The sequence below is a fragment of the Schistocerca nitens genome, unplaced genomic scaffold (genome assembly GCF_023898315.1).
Source record: "Schistocerca nitens isolate TAMUIC-IGC-003100 unplaced genomic scaffold, iqSchNite1.1 HiC_scaffold_375, whole genome shotgun sequence".
Classification (NCBI taxonomy): domain Eukaryota; kingdom Metazoa; phylum Arthropoda; class Insecta; order Orthoptera; family Acrididae; genus Schistocerca; species Schistocerca nitens.
This window is the reverse complement of record NW_026045909.1, coordinates 4855513-4879422: the sequence shown is the minus strand read 5'-3', so window position 1 is coordinate 4879422 and position 23910 is coordinate 4855513. Positions and strand designations below refer to the sequence as shown.

Here is a 23910-nt window from a genome sequence, read left to right as displayed (position 1 = left end):
GTATCCAGTTGTGTTGGTTCCTAAGTTTGTTGCTTGGTAATAACAGAACATGAGGTGTCTGTTAACTACTTCTGACCATCTCATCCTCTGTCTTTGTTTTCCTTCTAGAGCGGTTGCAGGAAGCATATCCTGCAAAACACCTCTATTTGAATTTAAATCATTTTCCGTGTGGCTAGCAGTGTCATTACCATTGTGGACGGGCATAGGGTTCAAGCGTTGTCCCCGACCATGACAGCGCTTGTCCGAGGCTTCATTAGTTCTGTCCTGAACCAACTAATCACACTAAAAGGGGGGTTAGCCCTATTGGTGGTTTGTTCTTTTCGTCGTCTCTTACGACTGGCAGGACTAACCGAAGGCCTATTCTTTTCCCGAGCCTCCACGGGAGTATTATTATTATTATTATTATTATTATTATTATTATTTACAATTACACCATATTGCTTTTAGAAACTGATGTCCAGACAGCGACTTTAAAATCCTGTAAGTATGAAGCAAATCTAAGAGGGCCAATTTATAAGTTTACACCTTACAGTGATTAGGGCAGCAATTTTCAAAATTCGGACTAAAAAAAGTTGGTGACTTGAGTGAACGAAATAGATAAGAATGGATGCCAGGTAGTCAAGGGACTTCAGAAGCAGACAGGTGAACAAGGTAGAAGGAACTGTATTGATAAATTCATTTTTTTAACAGGTAATACAGGATTAAAACACACACACACACACACACACACACACACACACACACACACACACAGAGACAGACAGACAGACAGAGCAAGAGAGAGAGAGAGAGAGAGAGAGAGAGAGAGAGAGAGAGAGAGAGAGAGAGAGAGAGAGATAGGCAGGCTTAAATAATACCATTGATAAACATTGTTTGTAGAAGCTACAGTGGAAAATAAGGCACAAGTACATAAAAAAATGAGTTCCAGTGAATTGAGAATTCTTGTGTTAATTTTAACATATATTATTATTATATTCGTATATTAAAATTGAACAAGAATGGGCAGGCACAATGAATGAAAGAACTACAACTGAATTAAGAATGGTGGAGCTGGAATGAGGAACGAGCGACCACCCAAAAAAGGAACAAGATCAAGGAGGGAATAATGAACGGTGGAACTGGAACAAGACTGGCCAAATAAAACCAAGGTGTGAACAACAAACAGCAGTACTGGAACGACACCAGCCAAATGAGATTGAGGTGGGAACAAGCAAGACCAATCTGAAAAGAATGGTGAGCAACTGTTCCTTAGAAGTTATTCCTCGGTCCTTTCATTCAGTTTCTTGAACTTTGGACCCATTCTTTTATGAACAATCCACCTCTAGAGTAGACAGTACTTTCTTAATTGACTGCTTTTACAGCTTACAGATGTTTCTTTTACTGATGTATGCACCACTTCTGCACTATCTGTGTTCAAATATTGTTAATAATTTTGTGTCAAAGGTGAAAGTATGTTGTGACAGGCTGATCCTTAGTGCAGCCCGAGGTTTAGGTAATACTGCAAGGTGACAATTTTGTTTTGAGATGATGAAGCCAAAGAGTGTGAATATAATGTGGTCACAGACTAATCCATATTGTAGTTGGGTGTCTATGTTAATGTGAAAGCTGACAGCTTCAATTTTCATTACTTTCTCTTTATTTTCACCCAGAATCTCACTGTATCTATACCAATGACAAAAATGCTTAAACATGGTAAAAGTACAAAATGAAAACTCAGGATTCAATAATTTATTATGTATCTGTACATATCTGACCCAGTAAACAAAGTGTTTCTCTTCAAAAATACAGTTTGATCACACCCCAGCATCTATCATCTCACGATAACTGTTACATTAAATACGTAACATTTCTCCTGCTGTTAAAGGAAAAAGATCATTACAAAATTGACTATACAAATCAGCTATTCTGCTGACACAACTTCCCACAACTGCTTATGACAGGTGTTAGCAACATGTAATTTGGCGTACAGATGACAAATTCAGTTGCAGACCGGTAGAACGAAAAGACTGTTACAGATTGAGCTTTCAGCCAAAGCCTTCTTCAGGAAAGAAAATACACACATATTCACATAAGTAGGCACACCTCACACACAAATGTTCACTATCTCTGGTCGCTTCAGGCAGAATGCAACTCTTGTGTTTAACAAAGGGGATAGGAGGATGAGGATGTTTGGTTTGTGGGGCGCTCAACTGCGCAGTTATCAGAGCTCGTACAAATTCCCAACCTTTGCTCAGTTCAGTCTCGCCACTTTCATGAATGATGATGAAATATGAGGACAATACAAACACCCAGTCATCTCGAGGCAGGTGAAAATTCCTGACCCCGCCGGGAATCTACCCTGGGAACCCGTGTTCGGGAAGCGAGAACGCGACCGCAAGACCACGAGCTGTGGACAAAGGGGGGTGGGGAAAACAGGGTACGGGTGAGGGGAGAGAGGAGTGCTGTACGAAGAGTGTGCAGGGACCAGATGTACAGCAGCAGGACAAGGCTGGCAGGTGCAGCATCGGGAGAGACAGGTGGGGGGAGGGGAGGAATGGAGAGGTGCTGAGGGGGAAAAGATCAGTGGGTGGGTTGGCAGTGTGTGAGTTGAGAGGACGTCAATTGGGAGGAGGTGAGCGGACAGGGGAGACAAAAACTATTGCATGGAGGGTACGGAGACAGTAGGTTATTGTAGGTTGAGGCTGGGATAATTTTGGGAGTGGAGAATGTGTTTTTTGTGCAGTTCAGAAAAGCTGGTTATGGTGGCCCAGATTATGAAGCAGTCATTTAAATCAAGCACATTATATTCAGCAGCATGTTGTGCCATAGGGTGCCCCACTTTGCTTTTCGCCACAGTTTGGCAGTGGTCATTCATCCTGGTGGACAGCTAGTTGGCAGTCACACCAATCTAAAAAGCTGTACAATGATTACAACAGAGCTAGTATATTACATGGCTGCTTCCACAGGTGGTCCTACCTCCACAGAAGGGTAAATTGAAATAACAATTCTAAAACAATACAATGGAAAATCTGAAATGGAATAATGACAATATTATGAAAACGATAGATTGCTACTCGCCATATAGTGGAGACCAAGAGCGGCGGACAGGCGCAACAAAAAGACTGCTACACAAGTCATAAGGCCTCTTTTGAACTAGACAAAACACACACACACACACACACACACACACACACACACACACACACGACCACTGTGTCTGGCTGCCAAATCCAGACTGCGAGCTACAGTGCATGAAGTGAGAAGCAATGTTTGGTGGGTGTAAGGAGGAGGCTGGAGTGGGCAGGGGGAGGGATAGCAGGGTATGGGTAGGGGAAGGGGACAGCAGAGTGCTGCTAGTGTGACATACAGGAATGAAGTGGGGAGAGGACAGTGCAGCTAGATGCAGTCGGGTGAAGGGGCAGGTTAGATGGGGAGGGGGGGGGGGTTAGGTGTAAGAAAGGGGGGAGGGAGCAGAGCGGAAAAGGAGAGAAGTAAAAAGACTGTGGGTGCACTGATGAAACAGAAGGCTGTGTAGTGCTGGAGTGGGAAAAGGAAAGGGGATAGGTGGGTGAAGGACAGTGATTAATGAAGGTTGAGGCTAGGAGGGTTACAGGAATGTAGAATATGGTATATTACAGAGAGAGTTACCACATCTGCAATTCAGAAAAGCTGGTTTTGGTAGGAAGGATCCAGATGGCATAGGCTGTGAAGCAGTCACTGAAATTCGGAACACTGTATTAAGCAGTGTGCTCAGCATCTGGGTGGTCCAGCTGTTTCTTGGCCACAGTTTGGTGGTGGCCTTTCATGCAGACAGACAGCTTGTTATTTGTCACACTCGCGTAGAACACAGCACAATGGTTGCAGCTTAGCTTGTAGATCATATGACTGGTTTCACAGGTAGCCCTGCCTTTGATGGGATAGGTGATGCTTGTGGCTGGACTAGAGCAGATGTGCCTAGACTGGAGTATATGTATGGGACAGGTCTTGCATCTAGATCTATTTCAGAGGTATGAGCCATAAGGCAAGGGGTTGGGAGCAAGGGTTCTGTAAGGATGGCGAGGATATTGTATAGGTTCAGTGGGCAGTGCAATACCACTGTGGGAGGGGAAGGAAGGATAGTGGGTAGGATATTCCTCATTTCAGGGCACAACAAGAGGTAGTCTAAACACTGGCGTATAATGTGATTCAGTTGCTCCAGTCCCGTGTGGTACTGAAACATGAGGGGAAGCACTCTGTGGCCAGACGGTGGGACTTTGGGAGGTGGTGGGTGAGTAGAGAGAATGCATGGGACATCTGTTTCTGTACAAGGTTAGGTGGGTTATTATGGTCTGTGAAGGCCTCAGTGAGACTAATTGTATATTTTGAAAAGGACTGTTTGTCACTGCAGAACTGATGGCCATGGGTGGCTAGGATAGGCTGTATGGATGCGACTTCTTGGTATGGAATGGGTGGCACCTGTCGAAGTAGAGGTATTGCTACCCACCAACCACCAGCAGTCTTCACTTCAATGACTGCTTCATAGCCTGTGCTATCTTGATCCTTCCTACCAATACCACCTTTTCTGAATTGTGCAGGTGAGAATTCTTCCTGCAATATATCTTCCTATAACTGTCCTGACCTGAACTTACAATACCCACTGTCCTTTACCCACCTATCACCTTCCTTGTTCCCACTCCTTCACTACACAGCCTTCTATTCCACTACCACACCCACTTTTTACTTCTCTCCTTTTCTTTTCTGCCCCCCCCCCCCCCCCCTTGCTGCCCTATCATCTAACCTCACAACTGCACTTAGCTGCACTGTCCTCTTACCACCACATCTCTCTATCCTCCCACAAGCAGCACTTAACTGTCCCCTTCTCCGTATGTGATCCTGCTATATCTGCCTCTCACCACTCACCATCCTAGCCTAGCCTCTCCCTTGCCCACACCACCCAGATTACTTCTTCCATCATGTGCTGTAGCTTGCAGTCTGTCTTCAGCAGCCAGAGACAGTGGTCGTGGTCATGTGTGGGATTTGCATTTGCGTGAATGTGTGTGTGTGTGTGTGTGTGTGTGTGTGTGTGGTCTAATTCAGAAAAAGGCCTTTTGTGATTCAACTATAGCAGCAATCTATCCTTATCATATTATTTGCATTGATCCTACAATTGTGAATTTTAATTGAACGCACAAATCAGAAGACAAAATGGCTGTTAAAGTACTATTAGTCTATGGAAAGTTGTAATGTAATACTAATATGTTGTTATAAATTAAGAGAGAATGGAAAAGAAATTACAGACACTGAGGATCAGTGAAGAAGCATAGGGTAGTGGCGGAAGTGGGATTGGTGGTGGTGGTGGTTGTAGTAGTAGTAGCAGCAGAGACAGAATATTGAAACACACATGAGCAACATAAAATTATATTGGTTCCAAATTATCCAGGTTGTACACAGACAGACAGAAAGCACATAGCATAACCAAATCTTAACATACATACATTTTTCGTTTTTTACTAGGGTTAGCCCTCTTACTAGCACAAGGTCTGCTTTTGTCTTGCATCTAGCAGTGGATTGCTTCTGTGATCATTTGCTGTTCCTATCACTATAATTTCACCAGCCTATAGCAGACAATACATTTGTGTATGCTGTGTGTATGAACAATTTAAACTTTTTCTTTTTTCAGTTTATTTTGACCGTTCGTATGTTGGGACTTAGAATTCCACTTTCTTGTTCTCAGCTGATACCAGTCAAGACTTCTGGCAAACGTGTACCAGTTGATGTCTAAAACTGCTTGCTTTTGCTACTGAACAGCATCACATTTCAATCTTTGTATTTTTAATTTTCATGAAAACTGTTATCAACTGCCCAGAAAAACATCCCCATGAGGTGTTTTTTTTTTTTTTTTTTAATAAATCAGAAAACTCACTCGATACTCTTTTGATAGTGGAAACTCAATAGGCACAGCATTTTGTACAAGCAAGGGAAGAGTAGAGTAAACCTCCATTCACAGGACAGTTCAATAGAGGCATGTGTCTTCAATTATAAACAGGACAATGTGGCTTCTGTAAAATGTTCAGTGTCAATTGTCACTCTACAGCAAGAAGGGTTATCAGCACTGGAAGCTGCCCGTTGAATCCAGTACACCGCAGTGATATCACTGGAACATTCATCCTTTTGAGAGAGACAGGGAAGATATGCCTTGTAATGGTTGCCCATAATCAACAACAACAGCTGATGGCCATTTTCTACAAACTATGGCTTCTAGGTATCCCAAGGAAAATGCAAAAGAACCATATGCTTCCCTTTTTAGAGATAATGGTGACAAACAAATTGATAGACAATTTATGTACTACATAAATGTCTCAACATGGTCAATTTGGTACTTAGATGTCCATTATTAACAACAGCACAAGTCCTCCAGCACCATGGAAGTTAATTTGAATCTATGGTGTCCGTTTCTCTTCCTCGATGAGTGTCGATTTCTATGACACCTGGTGATTGTCATGGATGAGTGTGGAAGTGACCAGGTACAGCGTGTGTCACAAGCATACAGTCTCTACATCTACATCTACATTTATACTCCGCAAGCCACTGTCATTACCTCCCTTTTCTGTTCCACTCGCGTATGCTTTGCGGGAAGAACAACTGTCTGAAAGCCTCCGTGCGCGCTCGAATCTCTCTAATTTTACATTCGTGATCTCCTCGGGAGGTATAAGTAGGGGGAAGCAATATATTCGATACCTCATCCAGAAACGCACCCTCTCGAAACCTGGCGAGCAAGCTACACTGCGATGCAGAGCGCCTCTCTTGCAGAGTCTGCCACTTGAGTTTGCTAAACATCTCCGTAACGCTATCACGGTTACCAAATAACCCTGTGACGAAACGCGCCGCTCTTCTTTGGATCTTCTCTATCTCCTCCGTCAACCCGATCTGGTACGGATCCCACACTGTTGAGCAATACTCAAGTATAGGTCGAATGAGTGTTTTTTAAGCCACCTCCTTTGTTGATGGACTACATTTTCTAAGGACTCTCCCAATGAATCTTAACCTGGCACCCGCTTTACCAACAATTAATTTTATATGATCATTCCACTTCAAATCGTTCCGCACACGTACTCCCAGATATTTTACAGAAGTAACTGCTACCAGTGTTTGTTCCGCTATCATATAATCATACAATAAAGGATCCTCCTTTCTATGTATTCGCAATACATTACATTTGTCTATGTTAAGGGGCAGTTGCCACTCCCTGCACCAGGTGCCTATCCGCTGCAGATCTTCCTGCATTTCGCTACAATTTTCTAATGCTGCAACTTCTCTGTATACTACAGCATCATCTGCAAAAAGCCGCATGGAACTTCCGACACTATCTACTAGGTCATTTATATATATTGTGAAAAGCAATGGTCCCATAACACTCCCCTGTGGCACGCCAGAGGTTACTTTAACGTCTGTAGACGTCTCTCCATTGATAACAACATGCTGTGTTCTGTTTGCTAAAAACTCTTCAATCCAGCCACACAGCTGGTCTGATATTCCGTAGGCTCTTACTTTGTTTATCAGGCGACAGTGCGGAACTGTATCAAACGCCTTCCGGAAGTCAAGGAAAATAGCATCTACCTGGGAGCCTGTATCTAATATTTTCTGGGTCTCATGAACAAATAAAGCGAGTTGGGTCTCACACGATCGCTGTTTCCGGAATCCATGTTGATTCCTACAGAGTAGATTCTGGGTTTCCAAAAACGACATGATACTTGAGCATGGATTCAGAAGGCAAAACATAGGCCAGTCATGTTTTGGACAGGTATTGTGTACAGATGCTGGATGCCTCTCATCACTATCAAGGACAATATGAGGGCTTCACTATCAAGAATAATTTGAGGGATGGGACAGGATCCTGCACTCTACTATGCAGCTCTACTGCCAGAATTCTATTGGTGAGTTAGTCTCAAGACAGTAGTGCACAAGTACACCATACCCATCTATTCAACACCCTCCCTTCAGGAGGCTGGAATCAACTGCATCAACCCTCACACACTGGGCCACCACTGACAGGTGACGTAGGTTTGAGCAGAAACATCTTTATCACATTGTGCCAAGTAGAATCCACATGTTTTCACAAAGAAGAGGTTGGAGAAACAATGTACTGAATGTTAACCAGCACCAGATTTTGAAAGCTGTGAGAAGAGTTACACTTTCATTTTGGTTACCATTTTATTTCACAGTAAAGCTATCTTTTTTGTTCAATGGGATTAATTCTTTCACTCCCAGCTTACTATGAATAGAAGCCCACGTTTTCACATATACTGAGGCACCAAAGAAAAAGGTATAATGCATATTCAAATACAGAGATATGTAAACAGGCAGAATATGGCACTGCAGTCAGCAATGCTTACATAAGACAACAAGTGTCTGGTGCAGTTGTTAGATCAGTTACTGCTGCTACAATGGCAGGTTATCATGATTTAAGTGAGTTTGAATATGGCGTTATACTCTGCACATGAGCGATGAAACACAGCATCTCTGAGGTAACGATGAAGTGGTGATTTTCCCATACAACCATTTCACGAGTGTACCGTGAATATCAGGAATCCGGTAAAACATCAAATCCCCAACACTGCTGTGGCCAGAAAAAGATCCTGCAAGAATGGGAACAATGACGACTGAAGAGAATTGTTCAACATAACAGAAGTGCAACCCTTCCACAAAATGCTGCAGATTTCAATGCTGGGCCATCAACAAGTGTCAGTGTGCGAAACATTAAACATAACACCATCTTTTTAGACTTTTCGAATTGAAGGCCTACTCTTATACTCTTGATGACTGCACGACACAAAGCTTTATGCCTTGCCTGGGCCAGTCAACAATCACATTGGACTGTCAATGACTGGAAACATGTTGCCTGGTCAGACAAGTCTTGTTTCAACTTATATCAAGTGGATGGATGTGGATGTGCATGGGTATGGAGACAATCTCATGAATCCATGGACACTGCATGTCAGAAAGAGAATGGTCAAGCTGGTGGAGACTCTGTAATGGTGTGAGGCGTGTGCAGTTGGAGTGATCTGCGAGCCCTGATACTTCTAGATACGACTCTGACAGGTGACATGTACATAAGCATCCTGTCTGATCACCTGCATCCATTCATGTCCATGGTGCATTCTGATGGACTTCGGCAATTTCAGCAGGGCAATACAACACCCAACAAGTCCACAATTGCTACAGAGTGGCTCCAGGAACACTCTTATGAATTTAAACACTTCCGCTGGCCACCAAACTCCCCAGACATGAACACTATTGAGCATATCTTGGATGCGTTGCAACACGCTGATCAAAAGAGATCTCCACCACCTCATACCCATATGGATTTATGGACAGTCCTGTAGGATTCGTGGTGTCAATTCCATCCAGCACTACTTCAGACATCAGTCGAGTCCATACCATGTAGTGTTGCAGCACTTCTGCATGCTTGCGGGTGCCCTACACAATATTAGGCAGGTGTATCAGTTTCTTTGGCTCTTCAGTGTATATGCAAGGGACACCAAGCTTCTTTTTGAGCAGTTCTTGTTACATGACTACACAGTGAGTGGACCGTTAGTGCAAAAATTACACAGTCTGGAAGACTGTAAACTGAGTCTTTGAAATGAGGAACTAATAGTCACAAATTAATATTTAATTCTTTTATTGATGATCAGTTTTTATATTACACACAGCAGCTGTCCAAAGTGACATATATCAGTCTTGGTGTATGCATTGCAAGGGTACGTAAAATTCTGACACCCACTAAAAAATCCTTGTCTGTTGCACAGCAAGACAGGCAGTTACAATCCTATCCATCAGTTCCTTTTAAATTTCTACAGAGGTTTCATAAATTAGTGACTATGTAATCCCACAGGGAAAAAATACCACCAACATCAATGGACAAACATAAGCAATATACAGATACATGCTTTATAAGCACTGCTCATTCAAGACCTTGTATTTCCTGAAATATACATTTCTGGCCACTGGTTCCTGATTTAGAAATACTCAGTATTTCATACAGTGGAAAAACCAGGTTGAAATAATATGAATTAGGAGGCACTGAACAGCCGACAGGCACATTTAAAAGCAGACACTTAATTTTTCCGTAAATCAAACAGTCTACTTTTGGTTGGTTGTGTTGGGGAAGGAGACCAGACAGCGAGGTCATCGGTCTCATCGGATTAGGGAAGGAAGTCGGCCGTGCCCTTTGAAAGGAACCATCCCGGCATTTGCCTGGAGCGATTTAGGGAAATCACGGAAAACCTAAATCAGGATGGCCGGACGCGGGATTGAACCGTCGTCCTCCCGAATGCGACAGTCTACTTTTAAATCTGCCTGATTGCAGTTCAGTGTCTCCTCAATGTGGGGAGTAGCTATTTATATTATATAAATTCATATTATTGATGCACAGTGTATGGACCTCTAATGCCTATGTAATTGTAGGACACCCTGTATAACCCTATGGCCAAACAATTTATTTTACCTGTTTCTGATACTCAAAATCTAGATCACACATGTTTTTGTATGTATGTTTATCAAGAAACTCAATTTGTTCAAGTTAATCCATTATTGGTTCCAGCAGCTACATTGTTTGCGATGAAGTAACCCACAGTTGGCAGTCCATGTCTTAACATTTATCATATCAACACAAGGGACGTTGTGTACATTTTTAGGTTAGAATCAGGACGCAGGCACTCTCTTATGACTAAAGTTAAAATAACAGAAAACGCCTACAAAAGTGCTTAAGAATACACAGAAAAATAAGGGTAGCTTATTTCATGTGAGTAATAGAGGATAGAGTAATAATACAGAACAACTTTTTGCCTGTATCAAAATTTTACAGAGTTCTGGAAAGATAGAGATCCTGTGCCTTCCTGAGCACCACATGCATATATGATTAGAAACGTTACATAAAAAAACAAATAAAAAGCAAAATGTGGTTTAAGTTCTACAGCAGGGTTTCCCAAACTTTTCCTCTGATGGAACTTTGAGAATCTTGGTACTTTAATGGAACATCTTGTTTTTGAAAGTTAACAAAATTTTTAAAAAATGAGATAATTTGTTTTATTTAGTGATTGCATAATTTTAAATCTTAACTCACAACACACAAACCATAATAAAATTTTCAACGAATGAGTATCACCAAATGTCGAGAAAAATAAATACAAATATGCTATGTTATTAATAACATTCTGAGAAGCAAAGTTGCTACTCACCATATAGTCGACATGCTAAATTGCAGACAGGCACAATAAAAAGACTCTCACAAACTTTTTGTTGTGCTTATCTGCAACTCAGCATCTTCGCTATATTGTGATTAGCAACTTCCCTTCTCATAATATTCTTACATTTCATCCCGGATTTCCCATTGTTCCATGTTATTAATAGTTATTTTGCACAGCACTTATACACTTCCCACAGAACACCAGTGTTTGGCAGAACACAGTTTGGGAAACACTTTCTACAAGATAAATATGGTGCTTCTCATTTATTGCTATGTTGTCCTGCATAAAACTGACAAAAAAATTAGTTAATATGTTGAGTGTAAAAGACTAGCCATTACCCATGGCTGCACTTGTTTATCAGTAGTTTTGCTATGATGAGTGATGGTAAATAAGTAAGCTACTGTATGTGCAATAACGTCAGCTGCCCTCATATGTCTGCCTGGTTGGATAAGCATAACTTGTCATGCATGCCCTTCCAACTGCAGCAAACCACGACAATGTGGCATTCACAGCATTTCTGCCGAGTAGTGCATGCAGAGGGGCACGGGCAGGAGCATCCATGTATCTAAGCAGCTGTTGTTGTCATAGTCTTCAGTCCAGAGACCGGTTTGGTGCAGATCTCCACGCTACCCTATTCTGTGCAAGCCGCTTCATCTCGAAGTACCTACTGCAACCTACATCTGTCTGAATCTACTTAGTGTGGTCATCTCTTGGTCTCCCTCTATAATTTTTACCCTCCATGCTGCCCTAAAATACTAAACTGGTGATCCCTTGATGCCTTAGAACATGTCCTACCAACCTTCTTCTAGTCAAGTTGTGCCACAAATTCCTCTTCTCCCCAATTGTATTCAGTACCTCCTCATTAGTAACGTGATCTATCCATCTAATCTTCAGCATATTTTCTGTAGTACCACTTTTTGAAAGTTTCAATTCTCTTCTTGTCCAAACTATTTATCGTCCATGTTTCACTTCCATACATGGCTACACTCCATATAAACACTTTCAGAAAAGTCTTCCTGACACTTAAATCTATACTCAATGTTAACAAATTTCTCTTCTTTAGAAAAGCTTTCCTTGCCATCGCCACTACACATTTTATATCCTCTCTACTTCCACCATCATCAGTTATTTTGCTCCCCAAATAGCAAAACTCCTCTACTACTTTAAGTGTCTCATTTCCTAATCTAATTCCCTCGGCATCACCTGTTTAATTTGACTACATTCTATTATCCTCATTTTGCTTTTGTTGATGTTCATCTTATATCCTCCTTTCAAGACACTGTACATTCCATTCAACTGTTCTTACAGGTCCTTTGCTGTGTCTGACAGTATTGCAATGTCATCGGCAAACCTCAAAGTTTTAATTTCTACTCCAAATTTTTCTTTTGTTTCTTTTACTGCTTGCTCAATATACAGACTGAATAACATCAGGGATAGGCTACAGCCCTGTCCCACTCCCTTTCCAGCTGCTGCTTCCCTTTCATGCCCCTCGACTCTCATAACTGCCCAAATAGCCTTTCGTTCCCTTTATTTTACCCCCACCACACTCAGAATTTGAAAGCGAGTGTGCCAGGCAACATTGTCAAAAGCTTTCTCTAAGTCTTCAAATGCTAGAAATGTAGGTTTGCCTTTCCTTAATCTATCTTCTAAGATACGTCATAGGGTCAGTAGTGTCTCATATGTTCCAACATTTCTATGGAACCCAAACTGATATTCCCCAAGGCTGAATTCTACCAGTTTTTCCATTTGTCTATAAATAATTCATGTTAGTATTTTGCAGCCATGACTTATTAAACTGATAGTTCAGTAATTTTCACGTCTGTCAACACCTGCTTCCTTTGGGATTGGAATTATTATATTCTTCTTGAAGTCTGAGGTTATTTTGCCTGTCTCATACATCTTGCTCAGTAGAGTTTTGTCAGGGCTAGCTCTCCCAAGGCTATCAGTAGTTCTAATGGAACATTATCCACTCCTGGGGTCTTCTTTCAACTCAGGTCTTTCAGTGCTCTGTCAAACTTGTCACACAGTTTTGTATCTCCCATTTCCCCTTCATCTACGTACTCTTCCATTTCCATAATATTGCCCTCTAGTATTATCGCCCTTGTATAGAACCTCTATGTAGTCCTTCCACCTTTCTGCTTTCCCTTCTTTGCTTAAATTTGGTTTTCCATCTGAGCTCTTGATATTCATACAAGTGGTTCTTTTTTCTCCAAAGGGCTCTTTAATTTTCCTGTAGGCAGTATCTGTCTTACCCCTGGTGATATATGCCTCTACATCCTTACATTTGTCTTCTAGCCATCTCTGCTTGGTTATTTTTCACTTCTCGTCCCTCTCATTTTTGAGACATTTGTATTCCTATTTGCCTGGTTCATTTACTGCATTTTTGTATTTTCTCCTTTCATCAATTAAATTCAATATCTCTGCTGTTACCTAAGGATTTCTACCAGCCCTCATCTTTTTACCTACTTGATCCTCTGCTGCCTTCACTATTTCATCTCTCAAAGCTACCCATTCTTCTTCTATTATATTTCTTTCACCCATTCCTGTCAATCGTTCCCTAATGCTCTCTCTGAAACTCTCTACAACCTCTAGTTCTTTCAGTTTGTCCCAGTCCCATCTCCTTAAATTCTTCCTTTTTGCAGTTTCTTCACTTTTTGTCTACAGTTCATAACCAATGAATTGTGGGTAGAGTCCACAATTTAAAACCTGGTTCCTAAATCTCTATCTTACCATTATATAATCTATCTGAAATATTCCAGTGTCTCCAGGCCTCTTCCACATATACAACCTTCTTTCATGATTCATAAACCAAGTGTTGGCTATGATTAAGATATGCTATTTGCAAAATCCTACCAAGCAGCTTCGTCTTTCATTCCTTACCCCCATTCCATATTCACCTACTACTTTTCCTTCTCTTCCTTTTCGTACTATTAAATTGCAGTCACCCATGACTATTAAATTTTCGTCTCCCCTCACTAACTGAATGATTTCTTTTCTCTCATCAAACATTTCTTCAATGTCTGCATCATATGCAGGCTAGTTGGCATATAAATTTGTACTACTGTGGTAGGCGTGGGCTTCATGCCTATCTTGGCTAAAATAATGCATTCACTATGCTGTTCATAGTAGCTTAGCCATGCTCCTATTTTTTTTTTTTTTTTTTATTCATTATTAAACCTACTCCTGCATTACCCCTATTTGATTTTGTATTTATAACACTGTATTTACCTGACCGAAAGTCTTGTTCCTCCTGCCACCAAACTTCACTAATTCCCACTATATCTAACTTTAACCTATCCATTTCCCTTTTAAAATTTTCTAACCTACCTGCACACATTCCATGCTCCAAACCGTAGAATGCCAGTTTTGTTTCTCCTGATAACGACGTCCTCCTGAGTAGTCCCCACAAGGAGATCCGAATGGGGGACTATTTTACCTCTGGAATATTTTACCCAAAAGTACACCATCATCATTTAACCATACAGTAAAGCTGCATGCCCTCGGGAAAAATTATGGCTGTACTTTCCCCTTGCTTTTAGCCATTCGCAGTACCAGCACAGCAAGGCCGTTTTGGTTAGTGTTACAAGGCCAGATCAGTCAATCATCCAGACGGTTGCCCCTGCAACTACTGAAAAGGCTGCTGCCCCTCTTCAGGAACCACACATTTTTCTGGCCTCTCAACAGATACCCCTCCGTTGTAGTTGCACCTACGGTATGGCTATCTGTATCACTGAGGCACACAAGCCTCCCCTCCAATGGCAAGATCCATGGTTCATGGGGGACTTAACATTATATAATGTGCAACACATTAAAATTTTTTTACCATGGTTTACATTCATTATGCAAAGGAAAAAAAAGGTCCATTCCCTACTTTTTCATCTTAACAGTTGACTTGTTCCCCCTTCTAAAGTAGACCATGTTCTTAGAGTCCTAACTATCTCAATACCTCATTTCCTCAAAACTGGTTCTCTAGTCAGTCACAAAAATGTAACAGACGGAGTTACTTTTGCATTTATAATATTGATATGGATTACATTCTAGCATCTTACTCATGTAGAACTACTAATATGGGAAAATGACAGATTGTTACATGTGTTACACAGAATAAAAGTTCAAAAACACGGAGACACACAGAGTTTGCAGAGACCAGCACATAGAAAGAAATATGTGCTTTTGTATTAATACTGAAAAATATTTTACCATTAATTATAACTGCACGTAGATACTCACTGGGGAATTTTGAGCTTTTTATGAGGAATATAGTCCCCTTACTATGCTATTTGTCAGGAAGCTGCAAGCAGTTAATGCCTATGGTGGCATTTAATGTAGATTTTCTTAAGAATTCTGATAAGAGAAGTGATCTGGAAATATTATTTGTATCCTATAATTTGGTGTCAGTATATCACTTTCCAACACAGGTGGATAAAGACAGTAGAACTTGAACTGTTATTTTCTTCAACGTAGCTCAAAGCAAGAAAATAACTGTACAGCCAGCACAGTAAAGATAGTCTTCTGTGGAAATCACAAAAATTAATGACTCCAGAACAAACGTTTTTAAGTATAGTTTACATGAGAAGACCTAGGATTAAATTTATAATGAACCAAATGCTGACATAAAATTTAATCTATCCTGGAATAGATTCATGCCACTATTTGAAAATAGCTTCACGTTTAAGCTAATCAGAAAAACAGTAAACAGATATGTAAAAAGAGAGAGAGAAAGAGAGAAACATGGATCACTAGTGGGATTAAAGTATAAATGGAAATGGTAAATGAATCTGTTGACAAGAAGAAGTAAAAATCCTGCAGTAGATGTACATTACAAAAACTACTAAGAAAGTTATCAAAGAACGCACATGTTATATTAGAAATTCCAACAACAGAATTCAGTCTATATGGAATGCAGTGAAATGAGAAACAGGGCACGGAACAGGACAGTATCACTACTGATTTAATAATTGGCAACCAATGCCGTACAATCGCAATGAAGTCATTAGATGTTCAATTGACTCTTTTATTAGAACTTGTTAAGCGTTTCGGGATTACACCCATCTTCAGACATCATCACAAACTTCAACTCCTTCCTAACCAACCAGGCGTACAGTCTTGACAACTCAAAGAAAATGTCGAGTAACATATGACTGCGACACGAGCACTCTTGAAGCAGAGCATAACATGTTCTAATAAAAAAGTCAATTGAACGTCTCATGACTTTATTGCGATTGTACAGCACTGGTTGCCAATTATTAACATAAAAATGATCGCAGGCCTCAGACGGGATTTTATGTCCTGTATATCACTACTGATTTAAGTACAAGGGCTACAAATAAGCAGTCACAGGTAGCAAGTATGTTTAAGAATCATTTCTTGGGTGTAGCAGAAAATATAGGGACGAACAGTTTAAGAGAAAAATCACAGCAATATGTTGAAAAAGCAACTCACATAAAAGTCTATCATAAGGATGTATTATATATTCTCTCAAAAATAAAAGATGATCTGGATTTGATGGTGTTTCCAACACACTACTAATGACTTGTTCCCATAAAATACCCATTCATCACTTCTTCAAGGTATTTCCCCACTGAGTTTGAAATATGCCATTGTTAAACCCCTCAAAGATACTATAATTTTCGATGTGATAGCATCTGCAGCTGCGATGAATGGTTTGAATGATTGCTTGAAGCCTTCAAGCTGCCATTTTCTTTATTTCCTGTATGATTGTACAATTTCGGTCTTAGGCCATTTTCAAGTATCTAAAAAGGAAGTTTCATACGTTATACATATTAGTACATGATTTAAAGAACAATAAAGACAATAAACGACAATATCCCATCCACATTTAAAAGATATCAACCACAAAACACCTAAAATAGATGGATCACTTCAAATATTACTTAAGCTACAGAAAGAAAAAAATCATGGATGTAATGGAAGAAATTGAAATCTAAATACATCTAGAAGATCAGTCAGTCAAAGTTTTAAATGAGCAAAAAGACCTGCAAAATGGGAAATTCCTAGATAACTTTCTACCAGTTCTAGGGCGAAGTGTTACAGAAGCGTAGAATGTAAAATTTTCACTACCCTCATTAATAAATATGACTGTAATGATAACCATAAAGCAGTTTTTACTAGACTCTCATGGTCCTCAGTACTATTTCATTAGAATACTGTGATAAATGTGATATATAAGATTTTTGTACCAACTATTCAAAAATGACGTGCTCCTACAATAACATAACAAATATATACAAGTTATTTCAAAGAAACTACAGACAGTCATATTTACACCAATGATGAACGGTAATTAAATATAACTGAGAACAGAAGCATATGCAGGTTATGTAGCAAAATTCTGTAAAATAATTATAATCTTCCTAGTGTTATGTATGTTATATATAAGAGCTTTGCAACAACTGCTCGAAAGTAGCGTGCTCCTAAAATAGTGTGAACACTTCAAACTAATTTATGAGCATAACGTATGTCATAGGAGCAACGACGTATATGACATAATCTGTTATCACAGAAAACCATCCATAAAGTAAGTTACAATGCGTGTAGTATATCTACAGGTGTGACTTGTTCCTACATAAAGATCACAAGTGTCACTAATGTATCTACTGTATGAAACTTCCGTTTTAAACACTTGAAAATGGCCTAAGGCTGAGATTGTACAATCATACAGGAAATAAAGAAAATGGCAGCTGAAGGCTTCAAGAAATCATTCAAAAAAGGTGACATGTTGGTATTGACCAATCTGTTTCACTTCAAATTTGAGTAGGTGATGTATTCTACAATAGTAACACACCCGAAAAACTATAATATACTGACTAAATAAGAGTTGGATTTAAGAAGAGTTGGATAGTGTTATATCTAACCAAAAGGATAAAGGAAGTTTTACTTCGTAATTCAACCAATGTAACCACATGAAATTCTTCTCACTGGGGAAGAAAATCAAGTTGCAGTTCCAAGAGTCAATCTTAAGTCTGCTATTGTTGTCATATATGTAAATAATTTTTGATTTAATACATAATGAGCAGAATTAGCTCTTTTTGCAGAGGACACTAGTATTGTAATCAATTCAAGCACACCTACAGCAACAGAAGAAATGGTAAACAATGTTCTTAAATATTTCACTGACTGGTTTTCGGCGTGAAGTCACTCTCAATCGAAAAAAGGAGACAACGTATTTAGTTTTGTAAATGTAAAGGACCTTCATCATTGGTAAGTGTAACACATGGTGAGGAAATTATAAATTGGGTGTAAACTTCAAAATTTGTAAGTGTCCACACTGATCAATATTTAAACTGGAGAAAGCACTTTTGGAACTCTAAAACAACTTAGTTCAGTCACTCTTGCACTTAGCAGATCTTGGGTACAGAGAAATCAGTAAGTTGACATATTTTGCACATCTTCATTCAATAATGTCATAAGGAATAATGTTCTGGTGTAACCCATCCATAAGGAGCAGCCTACATTGCTCAAGAAATAACTTAAGAATAATATGCGGTGCTCACCCACAATCCCCACACATCTGTTTAAGGAGTTAGCCATTCTGACTACTGCTTCACAGTATATTTATTCCCTAATGAAGTTTGTTGTAAATAATCCACTGCAGATCAAAGTAACAATGACTTGCATAATTACAATACAAGAAGAAAAATGACATTTATTATTTCAAATTAAGGTTGACTTTAGCACAAAAAGAGGATCACACACACTGAAACCAAAATTTATGATTACTTGCCCTGTTAAAAAATGTCTGACAGATGGCAAAGTAAAATTTAAAAACAAATTAAAAAAATTTCTCCTTGGTAACTTCTACTCCTTACAAGACTTTCTATTACCATAAAGTGTAAAGGCAGTAGATAGGAACAACTAATACACATGTGTATATTTAATAATAAAAAACAATAATAATTAAAAAATGTCAGCATACACCCACATATTTGCAAACTAATTTATTTACATGTAAAATGACTTGTTCCACATCCACGCATTCTCTATGCTCGGATGGAACATCTCTGCTTTATTGCCTGCAACCCTCTCCCCTTAAAATTGGAAAAGAAAGTGGGTGGATGATATGAACCACAATCAGGCTGGCCTTTCCTTTCTTCTTCTTCTTCTTCTTCTTTTTTTTAAATCAAGTACACAGATTTAGTCTGGGTTGGGTTAAGCTTTCTGTCGTACAGGTCAGCCAAATGTGCAGTGCATGCACTACACGTTAGACAACATAAAAAGGTCTTAGCTGAAACACAATGAAGTTTATAGCTATATCAACATTCAAAAAACTTCAATGACTAGAAACTAACCTGTAGATTGCCCAGATTCTCATAATGAGAAACAAATTGCTGGCTTATGATGGGCGGCACGTGACGCAATCGATCATTCAGCAACCATGGTTCAAGACTTTCCAAATAGACAGCTTTCATTCCTTCATCATTACTGCACGTATCCCACAACTTTCCGAACAGCAAGTCCCTGCCACAGAAGTAAACAACCAACTGTAGGGCAAAATAACTTTCTATTATTCTCTGTATGCCTATTTTGAACTTTTAAGGAAGTGATATATAAATATCTGTTCAGTGGTGGCAGCATGATTTTTAATAAGAGAACATAAAATTATTACAGCACACAACGTTTTCTGGATCTGGTCCTCTTATAGTCAGCAGCACTGAGAACAGTCATATCAGTCATGTCACAAGCAGCAAAATCATTTTTTAGTCATGTGCAATTACATATTGCAAAACAATTAAGATTATTCTTTTTGTTACCTTTGTGAAAGCGGCCAAGCCAGTTCACATCTGGTATGGGTTGGTTGAGGTTTAAGGGATTACAGGTGAGGTCATCAGCCCCTTGTTCAAGTGGTATTTCATTTGGAGTTACTGATGAGTGGCAGAAATTTGATAAAATTATGAAAGCATATAACAGTGGAAATATCAAGGCACTGAAAGCAATATTGGTGCCAGAGCTGAGAAATAATTTAAGGCGAAGGAAAAGTATACTGGTCAGGCCACCCTAAATAGTTCAGAGCAGATGAGGAGTCTCATAGGACTCAGTTAAGGCAAGAGAAATCTTAGCTCATCCACTCCCTGCCAACCTGGATAAGAGTAAAATCAATTACAGAGTAAAGAACACTTTTTAGCTGCGATATTCATAACTGAAGACCACAACAACAAACAACAACATTCATAATAGTAAATGTGAAAAGGCTGAAAACATAATGAACATCAGCTGCAATGGTAATAATAAAAAGGCGAGAGAAGAAAGTCAGGTCTGTAGATGGGTGTGGCTACACGAGTGTCAGCCAGGGATCTGCATGCAATGGGGGCCATCATTTCCACAGTCCCACCCAAAATCTATTTTAGACAGTATGTTAAAGAGAGAGAACAGCACCCAATATTCATTGGAATGATAACCCTAAAATGGAAAATGTGGTGTGGCAGAAAAAAGGAGGCTAACTGCCTCTAAGAGCAATTAAAACAGTGTAAAAGAAGGATGACCAAGGAAGCTGGCAGAAGAAAAAGGGTCGAGAGTCCACAGATTAAGCATGCTGTGGGAGATGCCACACTCCCACCCACCCTGCCCCCACCATGAAAGTAGTTTAAAATGTCATACTTAAGAATAAAAATCACTTTCACTGAGGAAATGGAGAACCAGTTACACTGTCCGTGAGTCATCTGCCAATATTCAGGCAAAGAATCCAGGATGCCAGGCTTAGCAGGCAGTGCCAAAAGCAGATGTCATTCTAAAGATGTGAGCCACTGTCTATAAGGTTCCGCAAACCACAATGTAAGATTGATTTGTTACATAAAATGAAACAATGCATTAATTTGGTACGATCAATACAGAGGCAACAATAGAAGAAGAAGTGTCACGCAGCAGTAGTCTCTTTGACAGTGCAGAGTTTGTCAGAGGTGTCAGTGACACAACACATGTCCCATTATTAAGTGAGGAGTGCTCTTATTTGCAACTGCAAATCTGCACATGAAACTGTCAAAGTGAATGTTGGACGATTAATCACATCCCTAGTCAAATGGTTGGCCAGTTCATTCCCTGGGATATCAAGATGACTTGGGATCCAGAGAAGGAAAACTGAGCAGGCAGTACGACTAAGTTCAGGCAGGTCACGAATTGCCAATATCGAGGGTGACAAGAGGAGACTGCTTTACTCAGTGAGCAGTCTCCTCTTGTCACCCTCGATATTGGCAATTTGTGACCTGCCTGAACTTAGTCGTACTGCCTGCTCAGTTTTCCTTCTCTGGTCATTACAAATCAAAATACAGTCAAGGTGGTCTGTTTAATGAAATGTAAGGCTCTGCTGACCACTATCAGCTTTACTGTAAAATACACTACACACTGCTGGCAAAAAATGTTGTTCTTGACTGGCAGGAGATATTAACTCATGTCCACTCTTACCAGTGATTTTAGAGTCATTAGTATATATATCATTGTAACACCTGGATACTCCTGAAGAACCGACAGGGACAGACATGGAAAGGCAATAGGGGTGAGAGATTTTAGAACCTTGAAATAGATGAGTCTTATTTGTGGTCTGGGTACTAACCAAGACAGAATGTGTGGGAAAATACTGGGAGCATATTCTAAGAACAGAGGTCCTCCAGAGGCAGTCCAACTGGTGATACTGCCCAAGGGTGGGTGTCAGGGGTTCAATGTCCCTCGTTGCAAAAAGAATTTGGAAATTGTCAGGTGATGATTATGTAAGTGAGTAAGAGTAGGTACCATTAGAATGGAAGAAGGAAAATGGCCAAGTGAAGGCTTTTCAGATGAAGCCTTGGAGCTGAAGTTTGGCAAAGGCTACAGGCAGGGATTTATATCAAACATCATCACAGATGCAGAGGTAATCCACAGTCTGATAGGGGTCACTAGCCCACTGATGCTGATGAAGAGTGTAACACTCCAGCACAGAAACCCGCAAGATGCCATTTCTTGGATTTGTGAGGAGCTGAATGATTAGCAACTCTAACGTGAAACAATCAGTGGGATAAACCCCAACAAATAAAAAGGTGTAGGGAGCCTCAAAAGCCACAGCTGTGGAGGGTTAGTAAAATGTGATGGTGACAAGCTCTCTTACACCTTATGTTGGTCAGAAGGGTCTCCAATGATGTGTTGATGTTTAGGAAACCCCCGAAACATTGCTGTCTCCAAGCTAACCATATGGATGGCTGTGGATTGTCCCTCCTAGAAACCACACTCATAAAAGGACAAAAGGCTCCATGATTTGAGAACACAGCATAATCCTCAGGTTACCATACTTTCAAGCAGTCTGTAGAGCATATTTTTAATAAGGTATTGAGCCTTAGTTCACAGCTGCTGAAAAGTTCAGAGGCTTGTCAGTGAAGATGTTGCTCGTGGCATTGGAGGGCCCTTCGACAATCCTGAAGAGCCGCTGCTATGTCTTTGGTCAAGATCAATAGCTGAAATGGTGCCGTGGGTGGTGCTGAAGCGGTTAGAAATACTGTGATTGAGGAGAGACAGACCAAGACTAGAAAGAAGCTGGTCAATCAGAAGGTCCCTACTAGACAAGGTGGTACTCCCTCATGGTGTGGAGTGAGGAGGAGGGGTGGGAGTGAGAGGCAGGGGCATTGAAATCCGTCAGAGGAAAAGGGGGGAGGAGGGGAGTTGTTGGACTAAGGGGATTATCTGAAGGTGAGCTAAATAAACATTACAAAAGGGGATCATTTGCTCTTGCACTGCTATTGCTTCCCATACACTTGCTATCTACTCAATGACAACATCTGTGCGAACTAATTTACAGACCCCTCCAGATGCTCTCTCAGCGTCAGTACGGTTTTGACAGAAGGCATGGTAAATTTGAAGAGTTGGTGAATGGTCATCAGTGAAGAATGTTTCTTGGAGAACAACACACATGGGCGAACAAGAAGAAATTAGTAGCTCCTGTTGTTGTTCAGCACATGACAATATTATCCACTGCATTTCTATTGGCTCATCACGTTGAGGGTGTCCTGGTTAGATATGAAGTAACCTGGAGAGCAGGTCATGTGTCAAGGTCTCTGAGTCACTATTGGTGGAGGGTAAACATCATCAATGAACATGGTTTGGAATCCAATGGCATGGGTGGAATGGCACCTCCAGGGTGACAGGAGTAACTTTCTCCTGAGATTTCTTCTTCTCCTCCTCCTCCTCCTCTTTCACATTTGGCAGTTGATATTTACATGAGAGTTTATCTATTGGGAGTGTAGGAACAAAACAAAGAGTGGGCAGCCCTGGGACTCACCGTCTGTGGCCCCTTCAATCACTGGCTGGAGTCAGGTCTCTGATACGTTGATTTTTAGGGAAAGGGTTCCCAAGAGAGTGGTTCCTGAAGATGGCACCACATTAATCATGAGAAGGGGGTAGTGTCCATTGTCAAATTTATTTTCAAAACTACTGGGTATCGGTGTCACAGTAAATACATCAGTTCCTGCTGATGACCTGGCCACAGTAGTGGGAAAGATTGATATCACTGAGACTGAGTAGAAACAATCACAGTTTTTCTGAGCTCCAAAATATGAGAGGTGGACAGTGGATTTTGTATCCCTTGAGTAGTAGCATACTTCGGGGATCAGAGAGTTTGTCCATTCCTGCAATTGACGTAGACAGGTAGTAGTGCATATGGTTTCTGTGAAGTGGCTAGCCACAATCTTTGCCAACCACATCATATGTATGCTAGGAAGACATATGCCCA

General features: G+C 40.3%; 1 protein-coding gene across 1 annotated transcript in view; it reads right to left on the bottom strand.

Annotated features, from left to right (window-relative positions):
- LOC126229566 (vacuolar protein sorting-associated protein 8 homolog) overlaps positions 1 to 23910 on the bottom strand; it is a 205510-nt gene that overhangs the window by 104507 nt on the left and 77093 nt on the right. Inside the window, exon 11 of the mRNA XM_049942334.1 lies at positions 19514 to 19682. Within this exon, the coding sequence (XP_049798291.1) occupies positions 19514 to 19682 (169 nt within the window). The remainder of the gene's footprint in view (positions 1 to 19513; positions 19683 to 23910) is intronic.